General features: G+C 38.2%; 1 protein-coding gene across 1 annotated transcript; it reads right to left on the reverse strand.

Annotated features, from left to right (window-relative positions):
• Positions 1 to 408: 408 nt before the first annotated feature.
• On the reverse strand, positions 409 to 20378 carry LOC129882699 (WD repeat-containing protein WDS homolog). Its single transcript, XM_055957112.1, has 4 exons — positions 19475 to 20378; positions 18443 to 18544; positions 12164 to 12799; positions 409 to 807 (listed from the first exon to the last, which is right to left on the reverse strand). The coding sequence occupies exons 1-4, from the start codon at positions 20111 to 20113 to the stop codon at positions 643 to 645; spliced, it is 1542 nt and encodes a 513-aa protein (XP_055813087.1). The 5' UTR covers positions 20114 to 20378; the 3' UTR covers positions 409 to 642.
• Between the last annotated feature and the right edge of the window lie 5428 nt (positions 20379 to 25806).

Genomic DNA, 25806 nt, shown 5'->3' on the forward strand with positions numbered 1-25806 from the left:
CGTTTTTTTTTTCTTATTTAAAAAATAACAATAAAATTAAAACGTCTGTTTGACTGGTCAACTCCTTCATTTTTATATATATCATATCACGTATGCACATAGTCATTTGTCAGCAATGATGATTTTTTGCTTGAATTTAATATATATGATAGATAATTTTTGTTGTTTTAAATTGCTGCAAAAACACAACTCTCACCTAATCTCGACGTTTCGTGCTTGTTCTTTATCAACTTCAACCGAGAAAAAAAGAAACAAATTTATTGCATACAAACGCTGGATTATATCTAGACAATAGCCCATATAATCCTTCATAAATTTTTGTATTTTAAATCACCAGTGAGTGCAAATGCGGATTCAATATAAAAGTTGTTGAATCAAATGCACAGCAGACTTGTTGATAGTGAACACTTTAAAGAAAATGGGAAAGCAGTTTGCATTCTAGTAAAAGATTCTTACTTATTATCATCCAAAATGGCATTTTCAAATACGAGGAGCCAAAATTATTTTTCTAGCTACCCTATTGAAGGAAACGATGACAATTTACAGGGGGAATAGACATGCCAAAATTTGAAGATTTACATGGCAAATGGAAATCGCAATTGAGAAAAATCCATTTGAATACACACACCAGCTTACTCTTTACTATTTACTTTGAACATCAGGCCCCCATATGCGAATAGTTTGATCATCACTTGCTGAAGCTAGCATCTGAGGCCTTTTAGGATTCCAGCTCACACAGTTCACGGTCATTAAATGGCCACACAAGATCTCAATAGGCTTCGAACCTCGGTGATTCCATATGTACACCTGCAACAATGCAAAAGATCTCACATGATTTCCCTGGATCAATATACAAAACAAAATGAAGGAATTGACATTTGTGACTAGCGATTCGAATCACATACTTGGAAAAAATATTAGCAAGTCCATGTTTTAACAAAAATAAAAAAGCATATGCCCACTACTTGTGCAAACATGGGACAAATGAAACGAATCCAACATAATAATATATATCAGTTGTATCTCTTAATCTAGGGTAATGCTGTAATCACAATTGAGCACAGAAGAAAGTGAAAAAGGATGGCTTATGCTATTTCCCTTGTTTGGTTAGAAAATGACTCTGTGTGTGGTTACTACATAGTTTTTTCAACCTTCCCAAATAGAAAGGAAATGAAAAACTAAATCAGCAATCACCCTCTGTTCCCCTTGCTCTGATATTAACGAATCTCCATCAACAGAAAGAATTGGAGAATGATTTTAGGTGTCATACAGCTTTCCAACAGCAGCTTTCTTTCTTCCAGTTTCTCCTTTCTTTGTTAAAATGTATTAACGCCTGCAGCATGTGATCAGATTTCCCCACTATTCCCCTTCATATTTTGATAAAAACTAATAGAGCAGTTTGACAACATAAACATACTAGATAGAATAAAAGGTCATGAAGTTATTTGAGATACTACCACCATAGACACAACACCCCTTCTCTCTCTCTTTCTCTCTCTCTTTCTCCAACCAGGGTCAAAATAACTAAGTTCATGATATTAGATGCGTCATATCTTCAACTGCTCTTTAAAATCATTTGGTTTAAGGTATTAGAGCAAAATCTGGGTGTAAAACTTTGCGTTATAAATTGACGATTTGTTTCCTATTCTGGTTTCTGCATAAATCATACCAAAATATCTATGTATTATTTTGTACCAAAGTGACAAAATAAATGAGGATACACATATCAGCAATACATGTATTACATCACTCATTTTTCAAAGAAAGAAATAAATGTCTTAGATAACCTAAATGGCAATATCTTTAAACTATTAGTACTTGTTTAGTTAACCACCTCTTGTGTATCATCTCCCAGTTTCTTCTAATAATATTTGTACTTTGTAGTATGAACTTTGAAATGATAAGTTAGAAGAGGAGTCTAAAATTGTGTTTACTATATTAGTTTATCTAAGATTTTAGTATACCTCATATTAATTTTTCTCTAATAATGGTACACTATTTGAAGGCAGATAAAATTGATAATGCTCAATTATGGTATGTTCATTATATTTAATCATATAAGATAATAAACCAATATTATGTCAGATAAAGTGATCTAATAAGCTAAGCAAATCACTTGAAACAAATTGCCATCTAGAATAAAACAATGTTTTAGATTCACTTACATCCAAATTTAGATTAACCAACTAATCCAATGATTATTATCCACCATATTCCAATCCCAATATTTGTATTGGGGAAAACCACCTTGTACATGTGGCTGCTTACAAAGAAGACACCTGGCATCAAGATGAAGCCGGAAGATGATCTGGCATAGAGGATCGAGAAGAACAACTAGCAAGGATTCATCACTTGAGTACCCAATCAGTCACTGTCTGGCTAGCTTGATCTCATTTCACTGTCGGGGTCAACCAGATGGTCATTATCGGGGAAAAAGGTGAGAACTCGTGGGTATATCGAGACCATGCAAATTACATGAGAATATTAGCTGGCATGCGTAACGGTATTTTCAGGAGGAGCATTTCCAATTTCCATTAGACGTAGTTTTATGGTTCAAGTGGAGCTTTCCTATTGGCTGATGTATTACCTTTGTTGCCTATAAATAGAAGTTTTCACTTACCTGTAAAGGGTTGGATTTTTGACAATATGAAGCAATACACTGATATTCGTGTGCTCCAACCTTTCTATTATTTTACATTCTTTGCTAAGTCTTAGTTCTCAAGAAACATAAGCTTAAATGCCTCCGAATCCGGAATTGGTCACACTATGTTGTCTCCAGAACAAGAATGATACATCAAACATCTGAGCTGCATTGTGTCCTTTGCTTAGTTTACTAAATTATTGTTCTTATTAAGTTTATTTATTAACATTTTTATCTGCCAAAAACTAATTAACGAGTTGAATCAATTCGCGTATCCTTGACCTCATAACAAATTCAATTGTACTTTTCTCCCGATAAACAGTCTGGCGTCCACAGTGGGGGCAGGACAGTTGTGGTGTTGGCTTAACCCACTACTCTACTTACTAGCTTAAATCTGCTTGTGTTCTAGATATAACTTATGGCAATTGTGAACCAAAACGATGGTAATGTGGCTGAAGTTCAACTTCCTAATGCTGCCCAAGACCAGACAGGTCTTCAAGAAAAACGTTCCACAGCTTTTGATGCAGTAGAGGTCGATCTAGAAGATATAGATCTGAAAAACATGAATAAGCGAATAAGCGTGGGAGAAAGAACCATGAAGAAGTGAATCATCAAAGGAACGGACTGACATGGACGACCTGAAGGAGGCTCTACAGATTCTGACTGCTCAACACAGGTCCATAATGGACCACATGACCGCACAGGACAAAATGGTAATGGAGCTACAAATTCGAACACAATGGCTTCTCACAACGCCTGCATAAGAGGTCAAACGCCACCAGAGAAATTCAGGAATTGGTCTGGCAATTGGGGCCCATTTGGAAGAATGCAGGGCTGACAGATCGGGGGTCGGCTCCGACATTGCAATGCCGATAATGGGGTTAATCAGGCAAGAACTCATGCAGGGCCTAAAGGAGCTGCACAACCGAATGAACCATATTCCAAGAGCACCTCCGATCTTGAAGGGGGCCAGACTCTCAGAGTTACGCTCAATTGCCTTATAAGCCCAGCGCAGCATCGAAACTTATTTCGAATAGGTTCAGGTTGTCATATATCCCAAATATGATGGAACTACAGACCCACAAGAGCACATTCTGGCTTTCCTTATTGTCGTTAAGGTGAACGACTTTTCTAAAGCTAAGGTTGAATCAGTTTTGGTCAAGAAGTTTGGAGAAAATGCTATCCGGAGGAGTGCTTGTGTAGTACTCTTTATTAGCTGAAGATTCTATTGACTTATTTAATATGCTTGCAGATTGTTTTATCAAGCATATGCTGGAGCCATGAAGGATTGAAGGTGCAGCCCAGAAGAGTAGACATCTTCAAAATCAAGCAGGTTGACTCCAAGCTACTCTGGGACTTCATTACAAGATTCTAGAGAGAGGATCTTGCTGTCGATGGTTCCGGATGATTGGGATGCAGAGGCTTTTACAAAGGATTTGAACCTTGAGAGCTCGATCACCTCAGTGAAGGTAAAAGAAAATCTGACGGAGTTCGAGCCTATGAATTGGGCCGATGTTCATTGGTATGAGTCGAAGATCCGAGTTGAAGATGATTTTTGTGGATCTCACGACAAAATGCTTAAGGTACAGAAATCGGATTCAAAACCCGCAAAGAGTCGATTCTCTCCATACCCATCTGAAATGAGGCCAAGTTCGTGTTGAAACTTTCAGCCTGTGTATAGATTTTGGTTCGACAAGCAGAATGGGAGGGATCAAGGCCAAAGGGGACTGAAAAACAAACAGGTAGTTGGAGCCTCAAGCTCGATCCATACAGTAGGAGTATGGTTTTAATATCAGTCCAATTCAGTTGGTTGCGGCCATGAGAAACCTCAAAGAGGCTTGTTTCTCAAAACGTATCAGGTTTGACTGAGGATCTAGGGACCCGAACCTGGGATGTGAACTCCATGGAACACAGACATAAAACAGGGGATCATAGGCATCTCCAAGAGGAGGTCGCCCTCGGAGATGGCCATACTCCTCAGGAACGATATCTAAGAGAGTTTTTGAGCGGTCGAGCCAAGGTCAACTACAGGAAGGAGAAAGAAGGAAACAAACAACCCGGAAAGCTTTACCCACCTTGACATATGATAAACATGACAATCGGGGGAAGAGGTTTGCAGATAACAGTCTCGACGACGAAAAAGGCTAAGCTAGCGGTTAGCTTCAAGAAGAGACATCGGGAGATCCCAGATTCAGAAACAATTTCTTTTCGTGAACAGGATTTGGACAACTTGGAGTACCAGCACAAGAGTGCTTTGGTAGTTTCTTTAAGTATAGTTAATTTTATGGTTAAGCATGTGTTGATTGATCCAGGTAGTTCAGCAAATATTGTCCACATGAGGGTCTTAGAGCAAATGAAATTGGTAGACAAAGTGATCCCGTCTACAAAGCTCCTAGCTAAGATTTAACATGTCCAGCGAGATGACCCGAGCCGAGATAAGGCTACTAACGGATGCTCAAAAAATGATCAAGTAACTTAATTAGAAAAAAATAATGGAGAAATCTAATTTCCTTAGAACTAATGTCATTGATTTTTCAAAAAGGAGGGTATATTTGGGCATGAGATTAAGTCTCGAGCATAGAGATGAACTTATTAATTTCCTTGGAACTAATGTCGATTGTTTTGCTTGATTCCACCTTGAAATCACAGGTATATCCCCGTACATAGCAGTCGACAAGCTGGGGATGGACTCGAGCTTTCCCTCGGTAAGGCAAAAAAAAGGTGCTCTTTATCTGAAGAAAAGAATAGGTTCGTTGAAGAATATGTAAACCATCCAGGGAGTACAATACCCAGAGTGGTTGACTAACATGGTCGTTGTACCAAAGAAACAAAATAAATTTAGAATGTGTGTTGATTTCAAGGATTTGAACAAAGCTTGTCTAAAAGCTCGTTTCCAGTACCTAACATCGATTGACTGATTGATGCTACGACCGAGCATCAGATTATGAGTTTTCTTGATACAGATGGATCTAGAAGACCAAGAGAAAAGTTCTTTCATAACTAACTTGACACATATTGCTACAATGTGATGCCGCTTGGTTTAAAGAATGCAAGTGCAACCTATCAAAGACTTGTGAAGAAGATGTTCGAAAAGCAAAATTGGCAAGACCATGGAGGTTTACATTGATGATATGCTTATCAAGTCTTAGGATACGAGGGACCATTTGAGCCATCTCCAGGACATTTCGTAAGGGTATGTCGTCACCACGGATATGCTTATCAAATCAACCAAGATGGATGATTCCATTGATGGTTCGGTAGTGCACTTGCTACATTCAGCATGGATGCACCGGGTTATGAAGAAGTTAACTCAACAAGTCTGATTTGGGATTGGCACAGTGATTACATCAAATACTTGAGAGATGGAGAATTGCCAAAAGATTCCAAGGCTTCTCGATCTCTCAGGACAAAACCTGCAAAATATTGCCTAGTTGATAGAAGCCTTTATAGAAGATCTTATTCAGGACCATTAGCAATATGTATGGGACCAGGGAAGACTGACTATGCGATGAGAGAAGTGCACAAAGGTGTGTGGCAACCATTCCGGGGTTGATTCCCTAGTCCTTAAGATATACAGGCGGGATGGTTTTGGCCCCAAAGGGAGCAAAATTCGAAGGCATTCGTAAAGAAATGCAACAAATGCCAGAGACATGCTCAAATGGTTCATTAGTCAAGAGAACTCTTGCATCCGGCAATGCTCCGTGGCTATTCATGAAAGGAGGAATGGACATAGTCGGCCACTGCCTACTACTCCTGGACAGGTGAGGTTTTTGTTAATTATGCAGACTACTTTTCTAAGTGGGTTGAAGCAGGAGATTACAAAAAGATCCGAGAACAGAAAGTGATAAGACTTCATTTGGGACCATATAATATGTCGTTTCAAAGTACCGAAGGAAATTGCATGTGACAATGGTCCTCAGTTCATTGGATCAAAGGTTATCGGCTTTTTCGAGCGATTGCAAATTAAAAGGATCATGTCATCTCCATACCATCCGAATGCAAATGGACAAGCAGATTCCACCACCAAAACAATGATGATGAGCCTCAAAAAGAGGTTAGAATAGGTCAAAGGAAATTGGACGAAGGAGTTACCTAGGGTGCTATGGGCACATCGCAACATCGTGAAATCTAGCACCAGGGTAATGAGCACACCTTCAACTAGTCACCAGTGCCCAGATTTTCTATCTCTGCCAGCTCGTAACCTCGCTCCTGACTATTCATATTCACGGCTTATTCATAAACAAGGCTCTAACCTCCTAATCAAGGAGTGAAATTCTCTGCTCCCCTCAGAAAACTCCATTGCTTTGACCATCCTCAATGACCTGAGGATGCTTCTAGCCTTCAAAGAAGACCAATTGACCACTACTACTATAATGGAGAAAGGATAATCTACCTTCTAACCCGAGGTCCAAGTATTCCAGCCTAGAGAGAGAGTGTGCCAAAGCCCGATGAATAGACAGGGGATGGACAGCCCTTGGAGCCGTACCACCAAGAAGAATATCAAGGGAATCTCTACCATCAGGCTTCGAAGCTGAGGTTAACATCTAGCCTCTCTTTTCAGTGGAAGTTGAGCTTGTCGGATCTGCTTCCCGTGACATGAGTGATCCTTAACCCTACCCCTTCTTATTGCTATTTGTCATCAAGTGCTTAAGTGAGATCAGCAGTTTGGCAGGTCTTTGGACGCTGGCCCTTATAATCTAGTCTATTCAGACCTCTGCTAGGGCTAGAGCTAGCCGGGAAAAAAAAGACTTAGCCAAAAAGAAGTACATAATAAGAAAATGCTCCACGCTATATCTTCCGTCCTCCTTAAACTAGGCTTTCTTGCATAGTAGCCTACCTTTGGTCTCCTAGAGCTGACCCTGCCTGTGATCAAGAAGTCTGCAACAAATTTGAGTTTAGGGGTCGCCAAAGCATTGAGAGATGGAAGGAATGCTCTGTCTAACCGCAATGCTTGTCTGGCGTCTCTAGCCACATTGAGAAATTCATCCTTCGTTCTATCTTTTATTTTTGTTATGAAAGGCGGGTCTTCCTAGTGGGCTCGTCGCCACTAGGCAGTCAGTCATCTTTGATCCTGATTGGCCGACCTTTCCAATCCCGAAACAAAGAGAGTTCAGCTCTCTTTTTTCGCTCATTCAAATGAAGAAATTCCGTGAAGATGACAAGATATGCCGCTTGCTCTTTCCATTCCTTCTCTTTTGGAGTGGAGAACTCCTCTTTGTTTTGTTCCTTTCTAAGAAAAGCTTGGTACGTGTTCTGAGAGAGCCTTCATGCGAGGTGAACGGTACTTATGAAGTGGAATCCATTTGTCTTGGCTTCCAACTCATATGGGAGTTGCGTTCTAAAGGACTCAAAATATCCACAACTATTGTCAATTGGGCACAATGACTCATTGAGACTGTGGCCACACCTTGATGAAATAGTAATGATGTGGTCAACCCTGGATACATGGCTCTTCTATGGAGAAAGGACCACGCTGGTCGTCTGAGTATGTGGTGTGTAGTGGGTGCGTCTTAGTGTCTTCTTACTACGAAAAAGAAATGAGAAAATATATGATTCTCATTCTTGAAACTCCACTCGTTCTCTCATTTCTTTCGCCTAAACAATTTCATTGCCTCACTCTGCTTGCCTCCAAAAACTTATTTCGTTTGCCTACAAAACCACCTTTCTAGTCGAGCACACGAGAAGACCCTGTAGAAGTCCTCCATCCATATGTTACCAACCTAACCATCCATCCATCTATCATTGGAATCAAAAGAAACTAGTCCGTCCAACGCCTCTGACCTTGTTCCAAGAAGATCTCGAACATCGTAGAAAAAAGTCCTAACTAACCAGTCAAGTGAAAGGAGCCCGCTTACCCACTCCCCCCCCCCCCCCCCCCCCATTTCTATGAGCCTCGCCTTCTTGACTTGATATATCATGTCATGTCAAGAAGACTACCACCGATAGACATTACCTTTTGTTTTGCTTAAAAAAAGGCCTGCCTATCTCATATATATGACACAGGATGCAGACTCTTTTTAGCTATTTTTTTCCCCGGACCCTGCGCATAGCGGGAGCTTTAGTGCACCGGGCTGCCCTTTTTTTAATTTGTGGTACCCCTAAGAGACCTTTTTCCTTGTATTGTATTGTATTAAATTGAAATAAAAGCTAAAGCACTTTCTTTTAAGAATGTATCTGATTCCATCTTTCTTTCATTAGTTAAGCCACCTTTTTCAAAAAAGGATTGTAGTAATTTTGGTTTGACACTATTTGGAATGGCTCTCTAATATTGAGAAATTCTATCTAGTGGCATTCGATCACAGAATCCATTGATAGTTGCATAAATGACTAGAATTTGTTTTTCAATTGGCAGTGGTGCATATTGTGGTTGTTTTGGTACTTCTGTCAGTCTTGCAGCTCTATTGAGTAATGTCTGAGTTGCAGCATCAAGGTCTGAGCCAAATTGAGCAAGGGCGGCCACTTCGCGATATTGTGCCAACTCCAGTTTTAAACTACCGCAGACTTGTTTCATCGTTTTCAACTGAGCGGTAGGCCCAACGCGACTAAGATCATCATAGATTATTAATGTGTGCATTCCATTATCGCGACCCATTGCGCTAGAGATGAGCTTCCATGTCTGTCTTTGGACTTCGTGGAATCTTGAATTTTCTGAAGCCATACCTTAATTGAGATGTCGAGTGATGGCGACCAAGCGAGTGATGGAAAATAAAAAGTTCTTGTCAAAAATAGAATGGAATGCTAAAATTTGAGGCAAAGAAAGCCAGAATAAAGAAAGAGGGGACTTAAGAGTAAGATTGCATGATTCTGGGATTTTGATATCCGAAACTATGCCTCTGGTGGATACGAACATGTATCTTTCTATCCGGCCTCGATCAAAGTCTTCATCGAGCCTAGTGATAATAGTTTTTCCCCTTGGATGGAGAGATACACAATTTCGCCTCTAAAGACATGAGGGGAATAAAGGAGGATAAGTGATCCAAGGAGAAGGACCGGTCGATCTTAGCGGCCAAAACCTAGAGACAAATTACGACTTTCCACACAGCCAGAGCAACCTAGCGCAGACATATTTTGTAAGTAGGGAAAAACTGGACAATAATGTCATCGACTTTCAAATTCTCGAAGTCGAGTGAGAACGGGTACATATAAACATATGAATAACCCAGTCTTAAGGAATCAATCGTAAATGTTAGGGGAAAACACCTGGATTTTCTCCTTGGGCCTGTTACAATCGATTGGTAGATCTTTCTCAAGAATCAGGAAGACGTATGCATTGGTTGGCTTGTTTCATTCGCCAACTTGGTCGTATGAGGCCGGACGAGCCTTGCAATCATCTACAAACTTCCATTTATTCGGAAGTATGGTACCGACGGTAAGCTCTGAGGGGTCGGCATTTGCCCCTTTGTTTTTTGGACCGCCTTTGAAGATAGGGGATATCTAGGGGAAGTAGAGGTGAAGACATTGCAAGGATAAGAAGATTTGAACATAAGAAGGTTTGACGGTTTAAGGATTTGAAGGTAAGGAAATTCGAACTTCGAAGATATGTTAAAGATAGAAAAATTCGATGAAAAATAAGGAGAATTCCTAGAAGGCAATAAACTATAAATAGGCTATTGAGGAAAGGAGTCATGCTTGCTTCGATCGGCGCGCCATTACCGGACCGACGCTTGAACAACGCGTGGCAAATGCATTTAAAACGATGGGATGTGCATCTCTTTGAATGCTGGAAAGACATTACGTTTACTTTTCCCGCCAAATGGTTTTCAAAATGCTTTGCCTGTCGTTTACAATTTGGAACAATACCTGAAAAGCGGGGTGACTTTTTATATTGGGGAATATTACCTTGTACACGTAGTTGCTTACAAAAAAGACAATTGGCATCAAGATGAAGCCGGAAGATCTGGCATAGAGGATCAAGAAGAAGATTCATCACTTGAGTATCCAATGACTTATGGCTAGATTGATCTCATTTCATTGAAGGATCAATCGGATGGTCGTTAACGGGGAAATGGCGAGAACTCGTGGCCCAAATTCAGGAAGGAGGAATAAAGGGACTCATGTCCCAAAGACAAAAGGACGGATACATCATATATATCCATACGAGATCCTGCAAATTACATAGGAATATTAGCTAGCATGTGTAACGGTATTTTCAGGTGCAGCATTTCCAATTTCCATTAGATGTAGTTTTAGGGCTCGAGTGGAGCTTTCTTATTGCCTGATGTATTACCTTTGTTGCCTATAAATTAGTAGTTTTCAGTTATTTATAAAGGGTTGGATTTTTGACAATACGAAGTAATGATATTCTTGTGCTCCCTTCTTTCTATTATTTTACATTCTTTGCTAAGTCTTAGTTCTCAAGAAACATAAAGCTTAAACGTCTCCAATTCCGGAACCGGACACACTTTGCTACCTCCCAAACCACGCTGAAACATCAAGCATCTGAGCTTCATTTGCTTATTTTCCTACATTAATGTTTTTATTAAGCTCATCTATTAACATATCTATCTACCAAAAAACTAATCAACGAGTTAAATCGATCGGCGTATCCTTGACCTCATAACAAACTCAATTGTGTCGTTTTCCCAATAAAAACTATTATAATTTGTGTGTTAGTGGTCGGTGTATAACTTGACCCCTTTGTCTATGTGTATATTATGTTTTACTTAATACCATGCACTATCTGGAGAATCCACAGCAGTTAACAAGCAGAAAATTCAACTATTGACCTCAAGAAATTGAAACATTAAATCTAAACAAAGAAAGAAACTAAGACAACATATTTAAGAAATGACAGAATCAAGAGTAAGAGATTCGTGGCGACTGGCGAGGTAACATACAGAGATAAACTCTGCACATATCAACCTCTTTTTTGCTTTTCTATACAACCTACCCCCCCCCCACACACACACACACACAAAAAAAAAAAAAGCACCCCCACTGAAGAGGGGAAATACCCACTTTTTCCTCCTTAATGACTCGACCACGACCTCATGGTTACACTAGACCATCCCTCCTTGTCTCCTCGCACATACACATTCAAACAAATGAAAAGGTATGTATGCAGGGTCAAGCACAGATAAAAAGCAGAGAATCCTCATGACCTTTGAGAAGTAGAAAAGGAAATAAAGAAGGGGCGATAAAGAAACAGTTCACAAGATTTTGAGAATGACACTACAAAGCAAGGGAGACTGTGCAGTAACAAAATTCTGCAATATGAAAATTCACACGCATGAAAAAGTAATATGCTGATTATGCATAGACATAATGCAATTAGCTTGTGAACAATGTGTGCTTGTTGCTGCAAAAATTGCAGTGTAGTACAATAGACGTATTGTAGTCTTGCTTATAAATCTTCCAAGATCTATCTAAGCATAATAAAGTGAGAACTACTAAGCTAAAAAAGCAGTCTCCAACGAATCATTCACATTAAAGTTTGAACTTCTTGAATCTCATGCTTAATATGATTTTATTTCACTTTTTGGGGAGTGGGAGTTGGGGGCGGGCATTAATGAACGAGCATACCTTTGAATCTTCACTACCACTTGCGATAAAAGTGCTGTCCAATCCTCCAAAACAGGAGCGTATCACATACTTATGTTGTCTGTGGCCTTCAAACTTCATGGGGCTAAGCCACTCGCCTGCAATATCCCACATATGAATCTCTTGACTATTAAGGTTTACTATGAAGAATTTACCATCCCCTGATAGTGAAAGGGATGTTATTGGATGCTCCTCTGAAATCACACGTTCACCACCTGTCCCCACATTCCATATTCGGATATCTTTGTCAGAAAATATACTGATAAGTTGTTCTCCATCAGGTGTAATAGCAAGATCTAGAACCTTTGGCATTCGCGTCCCTTTCCATGACTTGATCTCATTACCTTCAGAGTCCCACATGTATATGCCTTTTTCAGGGTCCGAACTGCCACAGACGAATCGCTTAGAATCAGGAAACCACGCACATGAGCTGATAATGAAATCAGCATCGCCATATGTGTGCTTGCATGTACCTGTTTCCAAGTCCCAGAGCTTAAGCACTTCTATGTTCCCACAGGTTAGCAACATTGTATCATCAGGGCTCCAAGCTACAAATGAAACTGGCTTTTGATGGCTCCGCAGCACATGTCTCTGGGTCAGTTTCCCATCATCCAGTACCTGAAAGTAATTCACAAACCCACTCAGAAAATAGTGGTCAATCGGATCCTTGTGGCCTTTAATATAAAAGCTAATAGTTATGTTGTACACGATTGATTAATCCACATTCCCAGAAGCTTGTTGATGCCCTATATATCGAAGTGTAGAAATATAGAGAACTTATTAAGAAACCAAAAAACAAACAGGTTGCATATAATGCTAAAGGCATGATTGCTTGTAAGTTGTAAGTTTATAGGTTCTGCATATCAACATCTAAATAAATCCTTCATAAGTTGTGACAACATCTTGACCAAAATATGTGTACACAATCATCAAGGATATTTATTAACCAAATGCTTAGTTACTAACTGTCAGAAATATCAAAACCAAATGTCATGTCTCCCAAAACCTGTTGGAATGAATGTCACCACTATAACATACTATCCTAAACTAGGAATACATCTGACAAAAAGTATATGCAAAAGGTCAGGAAGTCCTCTTGGATTCGTCTTTTTTTCCCGATGAAGAAAGTCTTCATGGAATCATAAGCGCGGTTTTAACTAAGACTAGATTGATGTCTTTCCAATGTCTTTAGGGGCCATCTCTTGGGAAGAACATGGCGGTAAGCATTCTTTGACCCATTTGTATTAGCTGTTAAATTTGTCCCTGATAAACTCCATTAAAAACTAACCCGGTCGCCAATTTGTGGTAGACAGAAGAGAGAGAATAACCATTCAACACTATTCCTACCTCAGTGCCTAAATAGAGCGGCTATACGGCACAATAGGAATATAATCATGCAGTTATAAATCAAAGTTTAGCTTCAGAATGCTGGTAGCAGTTGACCACTTTAAGATTGATCCTAAGACATATCTCTGCCTTTCCAGTGGCCAAGCATGACTTCTGTCATTTCTTTCTTGAAAATTAGAAGACAATGGGACTTTCGCTCTAACACCTCCAAAAGTTCATGAAGTTGCTGGAGTAGTTGAAATTTATTGCTTGATAAAATGCTAATTCTGCAGCTTAGTTGTCACAAATCCACATATGCCACCGAGATGCAAGGTTCTAATCCTATCAAAAGTATCTCCTCCTATGTTTTTCACTTCTTCACTATTCACTCCCCTCACCTCCCCCCACCGGCCACCTCAACCCCCACCCCACCCCCATCCAAAAAAGAATTTTTATCAAAAGAAATAAGTTCTTTAGGAAGCATACAATTAAAATTATTGTCAAGCTTCGTCATTTGCATGCTCTCTAACAAAGTTCATATGGAGTATGAAAAGTAATTTGAAATCACACTCAAACATTTAGGTAGGTACCAAATTAAATTGTGGCGACTGCCTTTTACTTGGATGCTATTGAACCTACTAATCAGTATATTTGATCCTATATGAAGCATCCGACTCTGGATGGTGAACTTTCCCATCCCTCCACAAAACTCCAAGCTTTAGTTATAAGCATATGTGCACCCAAGGATGTGGCATAGCGGTTAACGATGTGGGATGAAAACAATAAGAGACCAAGGTTCAAATCCTAGCAGAGGCAAAAAAATGCTAAGTGATTTCTCCTCACCAACATAAAACATGGTGGGTATAGTACCTGGTGGTACCTGTGCTGGAAGGAGATAATATGTGCCAAGTGAAATACTCAAGTTATAAGCCTATATGTGCTGATATGCATTGCTTGGACTCTCCAAAATTGTTGCTACACCCGTGTCTGATCCTCCAAAATGCACTGCTTTTAGGATCCGACACGTACCCGGCTACATTTTTGAAGAGTCTAAGCATCATAGGTGCAGATAACTATCAACCTTGGAAGTTCATCCTACTAGATCGTTTTAAGGTTATACAAAAGATACTTCTCATTTTCGGGTGAAAAGTTGACGAGTAAATTAGTACGCAAATCTCTTTCTTCAGCTATACCTATTCAGTTACAATCTCTTCAGTTTTGTACTTAGCCATCATAAGAACATCATTCATTTTGAAGCGATAATTGATATAGATATGTAAGTCTCACCCCTTAATTATACCTATTTACTCTTCCAACTTCAATATCTTCAGTTTTGAATTTGTTAGAATAGGAATAGGTATACACAATCCTACTTAGAATAGGAATAGGTATACACAATCCTACTTAGAATAGGAATAGGAATAGGAATATAAATAGTAAATAGTATCCTACTCGGTAAAGAATTGTATTGTAGTGTCTTCAAATAGAGTCTCTATGTAATCGTGTAGATACACAATTCAATAATATTTTTCTCCTATATTTCTCACATGGTATCAGAGCCTCTACAATCTTGGTAGAGAATCAAAGAGCTTCCGCTTCTGGCGGCAGGCTATTATCCATATATGCGGCCCGTCTGGCCAATGGTTATGTTAAGAAAAGTAGGGCCAATGATATATGTATGAATCTCATATTCAAGGGAAGAAAAGTCAGCCACACAAGTCACTGTGCGTCAATTTTCAGTGACTTTCTAGGATAGTTTTGTGTCAACCCCATATCCGTCAGTGTTTGTGTAGCACCATGCCATCTCTTTGGTGACTACTTTCTTATATCTAATTAGCATAGCACTATGCATCTTTCCAGTATTTCATGATAAAATCAAGCACATTGAGATTGACTTGCATTATGCATTAAATTCAGTATTTCATGAGAAAACTGAGCATATTGAGATTGATTGTCAATTTTGTGAAGTCGAGTGATCAACTTGCAGATATATCACCAAGCCCCTCATCGGTCCCCGTATTAATTACATTTGCAACAAGCTAGGTACATAAGACTTGTATGCACTAGCTTGAGGGGGGTGTTAGAATAGGAGTAGATATGTACAATCCTACTTAGAATAGGAATAGGAATAGGAATAGTAATAGGAATAGAAATAGTAAATAATATCGTATTTGGTAAAGGATTGTGCAATAATGTAAATACACAATTCAATAATATTTTTCTCCTATATTTCTCACAGAACTTAGCCATCATAAATCATCATTCATTTTGAAGCAATAATTGATATAGATCCGCCATGAGGGATGTGGACTATGGAATAACCGAAACACCAAATTCACAGCCTTGGTCCATCAAGCTACTAAGAAATAAGGTCCTATTTTCTTAAAAACCATTAATAGCCGCAAGTTCTAAATGAGCACCATCTACCAAAAAGAAGTCCTAAATACGGCCATGTATATTCAAGATGCTGCAGTTTTGAATGCATTTTTCACCTTTAATCACCAGATTTTGGAGCGTAAACTTAGTAATTACTGATTGATCCCAAAATCCATTGAAGTTTTTCCACAGGTAGTCTTTTGATTAGATAATGAAGTTTCAATTGTCCAAACTAAAACAACAATGCATAGATGATGAAGTTCATGGTTTTATTAAGAAATGTTAATCACTACAGATGAGGATGCATAATTTTAATCGCTCATTACTACATTTGAAGACCATCAAGTTCATCAACTTTTTTAGACCACTAAGGAAATATAAGTTGGTACTGTCAACGGTAAAAAAAAATCCTCAAGCATGCAACTGTGCTAGTAAAGATCATCATTGCTGCCAGATACAAAGGGACCATTAAGTTTCAGGATTATGTTAAAATGGAACTGGAGTTCACGGGCTTCCTGAGATCATCTACCCACGCTTCATGTATCATTTCTTATTGATAATCTTTGGCCCCGAATATTTGTATTGATTGCAACATAGTTAACATCAGGTGATTTATGGTTGAAACTGTTTTGTAGCTTATAGGCATGGTCAGGATTGTACTTGTTAGGGTATTTTTCCTAGATTTTTGTCAGCGTAACTGGACATCCTGGACTCAAAGTGCCCTTCTAAGCTTCTCTTTCTTTCACTTTGTCTATATTTCTGTTAAATCAGTTTTTGGTAAATTTTTTAGCTTTCTGTTAGTTGACTTGTCTATATTTACAAGATGTTAATAATTTACAACATCTTCTTTATCTTATTTCTGCATGCTAATTTGATTACAGAATGGATTGTTTGTTTTTGTTCTTATGCAAATAATTGACTTTTAGATTGTTTCTGGTTTACTTGACTAGTCTTCTTTTATTTTGCATTCATTTTCTTTTGGGGCTTTTGGGCCCTTTTCATAATTCTTTTTTGGGTTTTTGAGATATTTGACTTTTGGGGTTGACTAATTCTTGGCATGTAGCCTCTAAATTTAGTTTGATATAGTTTGAAACTATGAATTTTTTTGTGCTGGGATGTTTCACTTTGTTTCGAAATAAGTAAAATATGCTCCCTCCGTTTCATTTTATATGATACTTTCTTCTTTTGGGTCGATTCAAAAAGATCGGCACCGAAAATATGCTCCCTCTGTTTCATTTTATATAATACTTTCTTCTTTTTGGTCGAATGTCGATCCAAAATGATCGCCACCTTTTTTACTGTGGAAACTACTCAATGATACTTCTATTATATTGGAAACTATTTAATTCTTACATTCTATTTTACACTTGATAACTCTCTCTTATACGGTTTCATTTGCTTTGTATCTTGCTATAATATTTTTCTTTCTTTGAAAACTTCTCTTTTGAGCCGAGGGTCTATTGGAAACAATCCTTGGTTTGAAAACTTCTCTTTTGAGCCAAGGGTCTATCCCAAAAAACATCTCTACCCCACCATAGGGGTAAGGTCTGCGTACATTTCACCTTCCCAAACCTCACTTGTGGGACTACACTAAGTATGTTGTTGTTGTATTAATCACTACAGACAAGAGTATATATGAAGTTTCATGTTTTATTAAAAATGAAAGGGAGCCTTGGAGTAACTGGTAAAGTTACTTCCATGTGACCCAGAGGTCACGGATTCAAGCCTTGGAAACAATCTCTGGCAAAAATGCAAGGTAAGGCTGCGTACAATAGACTCTTGTGTCGGGCCCTTCCCCAGACCCTGCGCATAGTGGGAGCTTAGTGCACCGGGCTGCCCCATGTTTTATTTAAAATGTCTAATCATTAGCTTAAGAATTGTAGCAAATGTGGGATGGAGCGTTCTAGGAACACGTCTTCAGACAACTGACCAACTTTACAGACAGATCCTACAAGAAAATTCTTCAGCCCAAGCATAAACCTAGAAACCACTTCCTTACTTTTTTCCCAAGAAAAAAATAATGCTGACTAGATCATTTCCTGGTAGTAACAGGCAAGCGAACAACCTAAAGAATTTACTCGAGTGCAATTTCTTGATAAAAAGATTCAATTGACCAAAGAAAGAAAAGTTTCTTATTCAAGCTTTTCAGAATGCATAAAGGACTCGCAATTACAACATGACTTTCTTGGTAACATTTATCAAGAAAGCAAAGCAGAATAAGTAATTTTTCTGTTTAATTTTGTTCGATTCAACAGAACCCTATTCCTCCATTTCTAATTCATCCTGCAAAAAGAAAAGAACAAATTTCTCCTGCTTATTCCATGAAAGTATTCACTCAGACAATGTAAACAGGTTAATTCAACCAAATTCCTAGCTTATGGAGTTCCAAAGCTTCAGGGCTATGATCCTTAACTAGTATCCACTCTCTCCTTGATTTAGCTTTATTTTTTGAACAGCACAACTCAGCAATTTATAGGAACAACCCAAATTAATTTAAGAGTAAACCCCTGGATTTCTCAGACTTCATAGTAATCTTAAGTGTGATCGCGTGAAACAAACCTTCCAAATGATGGCTGTGTTGTCACTTGATGATGAGGCCAGGTAGCTTCCATTGTTTGAGAACTGGACAAACCAGACTTCATTTACGTGGTTAGTCAGGATCTGCAACAGTGTTAAAAGACATTAAATACATATATCCTAGAGAGAAGCTAGGCGAATAATGATACCAAATTAGGAAGGGGGGAACTACTCATGATAACGGTGTGATAAGTCCAATCTTCATGATTTCCACTCATTAAAAGATTCTATAATAGAAAACCACTAATAGTATTTGGCAATTTCTTTGTGACTAGATCATCTGAAAGTCATTAAGTAACGTTTATAACCGAATGTAATTGCAAGGCTACTAATGTTCTATAAATTTGCCTAATCTCAGAAGCTTATTGAGACAATGATTCGTAAATCACATCAAAAGATAGTCAAATTAATGATATAATTAAATGACCTTCTCAGGATGCGCAGTTCTGCTGGGAATGTAGCTTCCTCGACTAACTTAGTCTTGGATCTTCCCACACTTATCTGAAGAACAAATAAGACCACTCGGAAAAAACCTTTGTGATGAGCTTATATGCATTCTTTCATACACTATCTTAGCCGTTTCAGGTCAAAAAAGAAAGGACCCCACAAAGAGGCAAACTAGTTCAACTCCTAGTGAACTTGGGAAATATCCCATATAATTGTCCTGCTTACCTTTTCAGTTTGGTCCAAAAGTGTGCACATCCCTGAAGGAAAGACATACTAAGTATTCAGCAACGTGAATTTTCTATAATTAGCATAAAGTAGCAGTGGAACCAGTTTTGAGCTATTGCAAGTCAACTTCCAGGGTATAACTGTAAAGCACAAATTAAGCTATTGAAGTATATGTCAATAAACATGATAATCTGACATCCTATTGAGCTAAAAAACAATGGATCAAAATGAAAGTAATCATTTAAGTAACATTAGACTTGTAAACCTTAAAAAATTAAGGCTTTACAAGGTCCTTTCAATGTTCAAGCTAGAAAGCTATAAATATCGTTAAAGATTATCAACCTGAATGGTTTTCGTAGGAAACTGACTGGCATCACAATGGTGATCTTCATAGAGCGTAACTGCATCAACTGAATTATGAAACACACATTTATCTATCTGTGACCATAGTGCCATTTCAACCAAGTACTCTAACCTTCGGTCTGGCAATGTAATGGGTGGTGGCAGTACTCTTTCAAGTTCCGTCAGCAAATTTATTCGGAAGCTATAGATGCTACCATCAGGATCTTCCTTATCCAACCCCAAGTCTTTCAAAGAGAGCAATCCAAAAGCAAGCCTATGAACCTTATCCTTCCCCACTTCTAAACCAGATATTTTTTTCTGTAAGATCTCCAAAGCTAAAGAGTCATCCCCAAGATTCAAATACTCTAAAAACCACTGTTTAAGAACAAGAAACAAAGCTGAAGCTCTTGTCTCATTTGTCAAGCCATTGAGTTTATTAAGGTTGTCAATACATGCATCCCAATTAGCATCACGAATATGGGACTCGAGGGTCCCAAATTCATCAGATTTGTAGCCAATTCCAGATTCTGATTCCAAACACACAGCAGACTTTCTGTAGCCTAAAGAATAAAGACACTGGATGATGACCCTAACAAATTCATGCTTCTTTATTAGCTTTTTCGACCCAAGAGTCTCCATGACTGTATGCAATTTGAAAACTTCAACACCAGTTACATTCTAAAGATGCCCTGCTTCTTTCCACTTCCGACCAGCTGAAAACTCCCAAGGAGAAAAAACCCAATTGTGAAGTGAACCACTAAAGTTAGCGAGAGATAAAGGGAATAAGTTAAACAAAGAAAATTCATGCCACTGAATTCTTGTCTTCTTCAATAGAAACTGGGGCTAACTTCAGTGCAGCGGTGGCTCAAAGGGAGAAGCCTTTGCTTCAGGCCTCCCAAAAATCTGAGGACCCACAGTTGTTAATTAATGGGGAGCTTTATCATTTTATTGCCTTTTATTTTCACTTAAACAATATAGAATTTATATTTTTTTAAAACAGTTAATAAAAAATCTATCTATTTTTATATTTTAGATAATATTTTAGAATTTTGAATGTAGCTACTCATATTTCTATATATCTATCGAGCCGTAAAAAAAAATCAACAAACAATAGAAATAAATCTGCTATCCGTTTTACGTCAAGCAATATGTGAAGTAACTCCTGATATAATAGTAAAAGCAAGATGTGTAGATGGATCGACTCATTAAGTTTTTATTGAAATGGGATCCTCACAAAAAAAACACTTTCCATTCCTTGGTTATTAACGAATCCCAAAAACATTCGGGTCAAAATATGGCTTAATGGATGTTGCCAAAGGGAGTGACGATGTCATACGCAAAAAGAAAGAGAAAATAGAGCTTTTGTACATTTTAGTTAATCCATGAACAAGATCTATACATTTCGATCGGAAATGAATCAAAAGAGAAAAAAAGAAATCAAAATTGATCGATGCCTCATTCAAGAATTGTTTTTGATCCAATCAGCAGAAATCAATAGAAAAGACAAATCCCTTATGATACACCAAATGCATCTTAGGTACATCAATTAGTAGGTATGAGAGGATTAATGTCGGATCCTCAAGGAAAAATGATTGATTTACCTATTCAATGCTCAATATCATTTGATTGAATAGTTGACCCAACCCCTTGTTGATTGAAGAAACCCTCCACTTCAATAGGTATTTTTTCACGAAAAGCAGACATGAGATAAGAAATCTAGTGTTTCAATAAGATTTCGAATAGCGGAAACAAAGGATGAAACATAAATCATGGATCAACTAAGACCTCTCGGGGACTTTCTTAAAAAGGAACGTCATGTAAATACTATGGAATAAGGTTTGATCCTTTTTTCCGTATTTCAAAATACGGTTAACCAACATGTTAACTATTCAATTATGATAAACTAGATCAAATTTTGTTGTTTTTTCTACAGTACCTCAATATGACATGAGCGTGAAAAGGGATTTAAGAATCAGTGTAAGACCCCGAAAGTTGGAAAGTCGGGAAAGCGAGGTATTGAGGGAAGTTGTAGAAAATTTTGTACATAATACTAACCACTGGACCCTTTCACGGGCCGTACTCAGCATCAAGACTCATGGAGAGTACCCGTGTAGGTACCAGAGTTCAAGGGAGTTAAGGAGGAAGTTACAGAGGGCTATATGGCCCGTGGAGAGTTTTACGGACTGTGAACTCGACCCCCAAAACCCTTGAGTCAGGGTGAGGGCCATGAAAGGCACCACGGGCCTTGGTGAGCACCACTAGCCATGGTGGCCTCCGTGGAGGTCACCTCTTAACACCCAATAACAAAGCTCATCACCACGGGCCGTAGTAAGCTTCACGGACTGTGGTGGGCCTTCTGTCCAGGTGCCCGACTCAATGTAAGTTAGGGGTATTTTGTTTTTTTCCTATATTTTCATTAATGAATATAGACGGTTTTAGGGGTTTATTTAATCCTAATAACTACCCTAAGCCCTTCTAATCCTCTGATTCTCACCCAAACACTCAAAACCAAAAATCTACTCTCTAAATTCTTCTCTCAAGAGCTTTCTTCTTCCTCAAGCTAATTTCAAGAAAAACTCAAGTCAAGTCTTCAATCAAGAGCAAAATTAGAGCTTCTAGATTCAAGGTATGCTGGAATTCATCCATGGAGTCTCAAGGTTCTCTTCTAAATCTCTTATAAATTCTTCTTCTAAAAGCCCTAGTTTCATGAATTTGCATTGGTCTTCTTACTTATGATATATCTAATTGATCAAATTATGCATAATTCACATCATATTGCATGATTTCAAGTTGAATTTCAATGACCCATGCTATATACTATTTTTAAGTATGTTTTTAAGGATTTATGATCATGAACTAGGAAGGATTTCCATGAATTATTTATGAATGATTATCAATACTTATGAATGACCCATGAAAAGTAATGAACGATGATGAACCATGATATGATGATTTAAACAAAGTTTAAAAGTTGTGATGGTTTTCCTTCACACATTAATGATAAAGATGATGAATGAGCTACTCTTATGATTGTTTTATGATGAGGATTGATATCTATTATTGTCTTTCCTAATGATATTAATGACTATGTTTTTCATGGAATTCCTTTGGGATAATGACTAAGCACCGAGAGGACTTTAAGGTAAGGTTCGATCTGATAGCCACGAACAACATAAAGTAGCTACCTAAGTGAATTCTAGAAGCAACCTTTACTCCCTAACTATATTGTCCGCACAAGTTTAAAGTGCCAATATGGCGTATCTAGTGGATCCACATATAACACAAACTTAGAGAAAATACCATCACGAAGTCTACCTTGGCAATATAGCCTCTCTCTTCTCGATATGGGGCACATGAGATTCCATGTTATAGCTTGCAAGGTCTTATATATTGGTTAAAGTTCCTATCCCACATCAAGGTATAAGAAAAGGTACAAAGTTCTCATGATTATATTTTGATGCATTGACCACATGATGATATATTTTAAAAGTTTTCATGGTTTTATTTTTATTTTAAGATAATGGTCATTTATCCCATGTTCATATTGACTATGTCCTATATTCATTATTCATGCATGTGTCTCACATACTTAATGCATTCCATATACTAACACATATTTTTTCCTACATTGTATCATAATGTAGGATCGGACGATCATCGCTCACCTCCCATTTGTGGCAAGAATTAAGCTTTACTTTCTATTGTTGGTGAGTCCTCATGCGTCGAGGATAAGACTTTCATCTTTATCATTCTTATGACTTTATTATGTTGTTATAGGTAAGTTAGGAACTTGTTTTATGCCCCCATCTAGTTTAGTAGAGGCATGTTGGATGTTATAGAGTGTTGTCTTTCATTTGAGTTGAGACTTTCATGTTGTGCCTTTATTTCCACGTCTATGCCTTGCTTTATTGCTTTACTTACCTTTATTGTTCATTTTGTGACTTTTATATTTATCGTTCTTATGACTTTCTTATGTTGTCATAGGTGAGATAGGAACTTATTTTATGCCCCTATCTAGTTTAGAAAGGCATGTTGGATATTATAGAGTGTTGTCTTTCATTTGAGTTGAGACTTTCATGTTGTGCCTTTATTTTCACATCTGTGCCTTACTTTATTGCTTTACTTACCTTTATCGTTCATTTTGTGACTTTCATATTTATCATTCTTATGACTTTGTTATGTTGTCATAGGTGAGATAGGAACTTATTTTATGCCTCCATCTAGTTTAGTAGAGGCATATTGGATGTTATAGAGTGTTGTCTTTCATTTGAGTTTAGACTTTCATGTTGTGCCTTTATTTCCACGTCTATGCCTTGCTTTAATACTTTACTTACCTTATGTATGCTTATAAATGATATTCTAAGAGGCTTGGTTAGGGTCCCTCGAGATTCTAATTATTGTGTCACGCCTAGGGCCTAGCTTGGGCCGTGACAAACTTGATATCAGAGTACAAGGTTTAAAGTATCCTAAGGAGTATAACATGCAGTGGTGTCTTGTTCTTCAGTGTGAAGCGCACCACATGTATGAATAAGATGCTATGAGACGTTTTAGGAAAAACTTCACTTCTTTTATGATTTCACCATGCGATAAAGTTGAACTCTAAGGCTTTCCCCTAACGCTTTCTCTTTGCGATTTCAAAAATATGCCTTTACGAAATAACCCCATCAGAAGGAATGTTGAGGAGGAGAAATAAGCTCCAAATGATTCTTTGAATGGATAATTGTCTCATGCGGAGTTCCAAGTTGATTTCCAAGTTCTTGCTCAAGCCATGGCGGCTTAAGTTAATCGAGAGGTAGTAGCTCCCGTGAACCCGAATGTGGGTATGGCATCTAGCCGAATTTGTGACTTCACCCGTATGAAGCCTCTCGAGTTTCATAGTTCTAAGGTGGATGAGGATCCACAAGAGTTCATGGAGGGTATTGGTAAGATTGTTGACATCATGGGTGTTAGCCTAGTGGAAAAAGAGGATTTGGTGGCTTATCAATTCAAAGTGGTTGCTCAAGTTTGGTATGATTAATAGAAAGATGAAAGAGGTAAAGATGATGGTCTCGTTGTTTGGGAGGAGTTCAAGGGTGCTTTTCTTGATTGGTTCTTTTGATTGGAGTTGAGGGAGTCTAAGGTGCAAGAATTCATCAATTTGAGCCAAGGTAATATGAGTGTGAGAGAGTATACCTTCAAGTTCACAAAGTTGTCAAAATATGCTCCTTTCATAGTTTCCCATCCAAGGGCTCGTATGAGCAAGTTTGTTTTGGGTGTGTTCGATTTGGTGGTCAAAGAGTGTAGAACCACTATGCTTATCAAGGAGATGGACATGTTGAGGCTTATGACATATGCCAAGCAAATTAAGGAGGAAAAGTTGAAGGATAGGTCTAGAAGGGAGTCTAAGAGGGCTTGAACCGATGGTGGTAGTTTCTCACATGGTAAGTCCGGGAATGGTGGTCGTCCTCAATTTTGTCAAAGTTATTCTGGCCAAAACTCTTCAAACACTCTTTCTCCAAAATTTGATAAAATATGGTGCCCAATCCTAAGGCACAAGGAGGATCTCAAGATGGTCAAATCATCCCTCCATGAAAGAAGTGTCGAAGAAATTAGAGGGGAGAATTCTTAGCGGGATCGGATGTGCTATAGGTGTGGAAAGCCAGGTCTTCAGGCGAAAGAGTGTAGGAGCGGTGCTATACCCTAGCCTCAGACTCAGGCTACCGATCATCTGGATCAGCGTGCTACTACTTCGGCTGGCGGATTCGCCCGATATTGTGATTGGTATGTTGAAAGTTTTTGACTTTGATTTTTATGCATTATTGCTTTTGGGTGCTACTTTATCAGTTGTTACTCCTTATCTTGCTATAAAATTCATTATTAGTCTTGAGATCTTGCTAGAACCTTTCTCGGTCTATACTCATGTTGGTGATTTAGTTGTGGCTAAAAGAGTTTAGCAATTGCCCAATTTTAATTTTTTCATAAAGTCACCTTAGTTGATCTTGTAGAGCTTCATATGACCAATTTTAACGTTATTCTCGATATAGATTGACTTTATCCATGCTATACTTCTATATATTGTAGGACCAGCGTGGTCTAGTTTTAATTTTCTAATGAACCAGCCTTAGAATAGAAAGGTAGTAATTTCGTGTTTAAAGGTCAATTTATTTCGTGCTTTAAATCTTAGAAAATAATTTCTAAGGATAGAATTTAGCATCTAGTCCAGGTTAGAGATACAAATTCTTAAGCTCTCACTCTTGAGTCAGTTTCGATTGTTAATACATTTCTAGAAGTTTTCTTCGATGATCTCCACAACCTCTGTCCCGAAAGAAAAATAGACTTTGGTATCGATCTCC

This window comes from Solanum dulcamara, chromosome 3 (assembly GCF_947179165.1).
Source record: "Solanum dulcamara chromosome 3, daSolDulc1.2, whole genome shotgun sequence".
Taxonomy (NCBI): Eukaryota; Viridiplantae; Streptophyta; class Magnoliopsida; order Solanales; family Solanaceae; genus Solanum; species Solanum dulcamara.

Coding starts and splice junctions, on each gene's coding strand:
- LOC129882699 (XM_055957112.1), bottom strand. CDS start 20,113: ATGGAGACTCTTGGGTCGAAAAAGCTAATAAAGAAGCATGAATTTGTT. Junction 18,545..19,474: donor TTCCTACGAAAACCATTCAG/GTTGATAATCTT, acceptor ACACTGTTGCAG/ATCCTGACTAACCACGTAAA. Junction 808..12,163: donor GTGGTAGTGAAGATTCAAAG/GTATGCTCGTTC, acceptor GCATTGTTGCAG/GTGTACATATGGAATCACCG.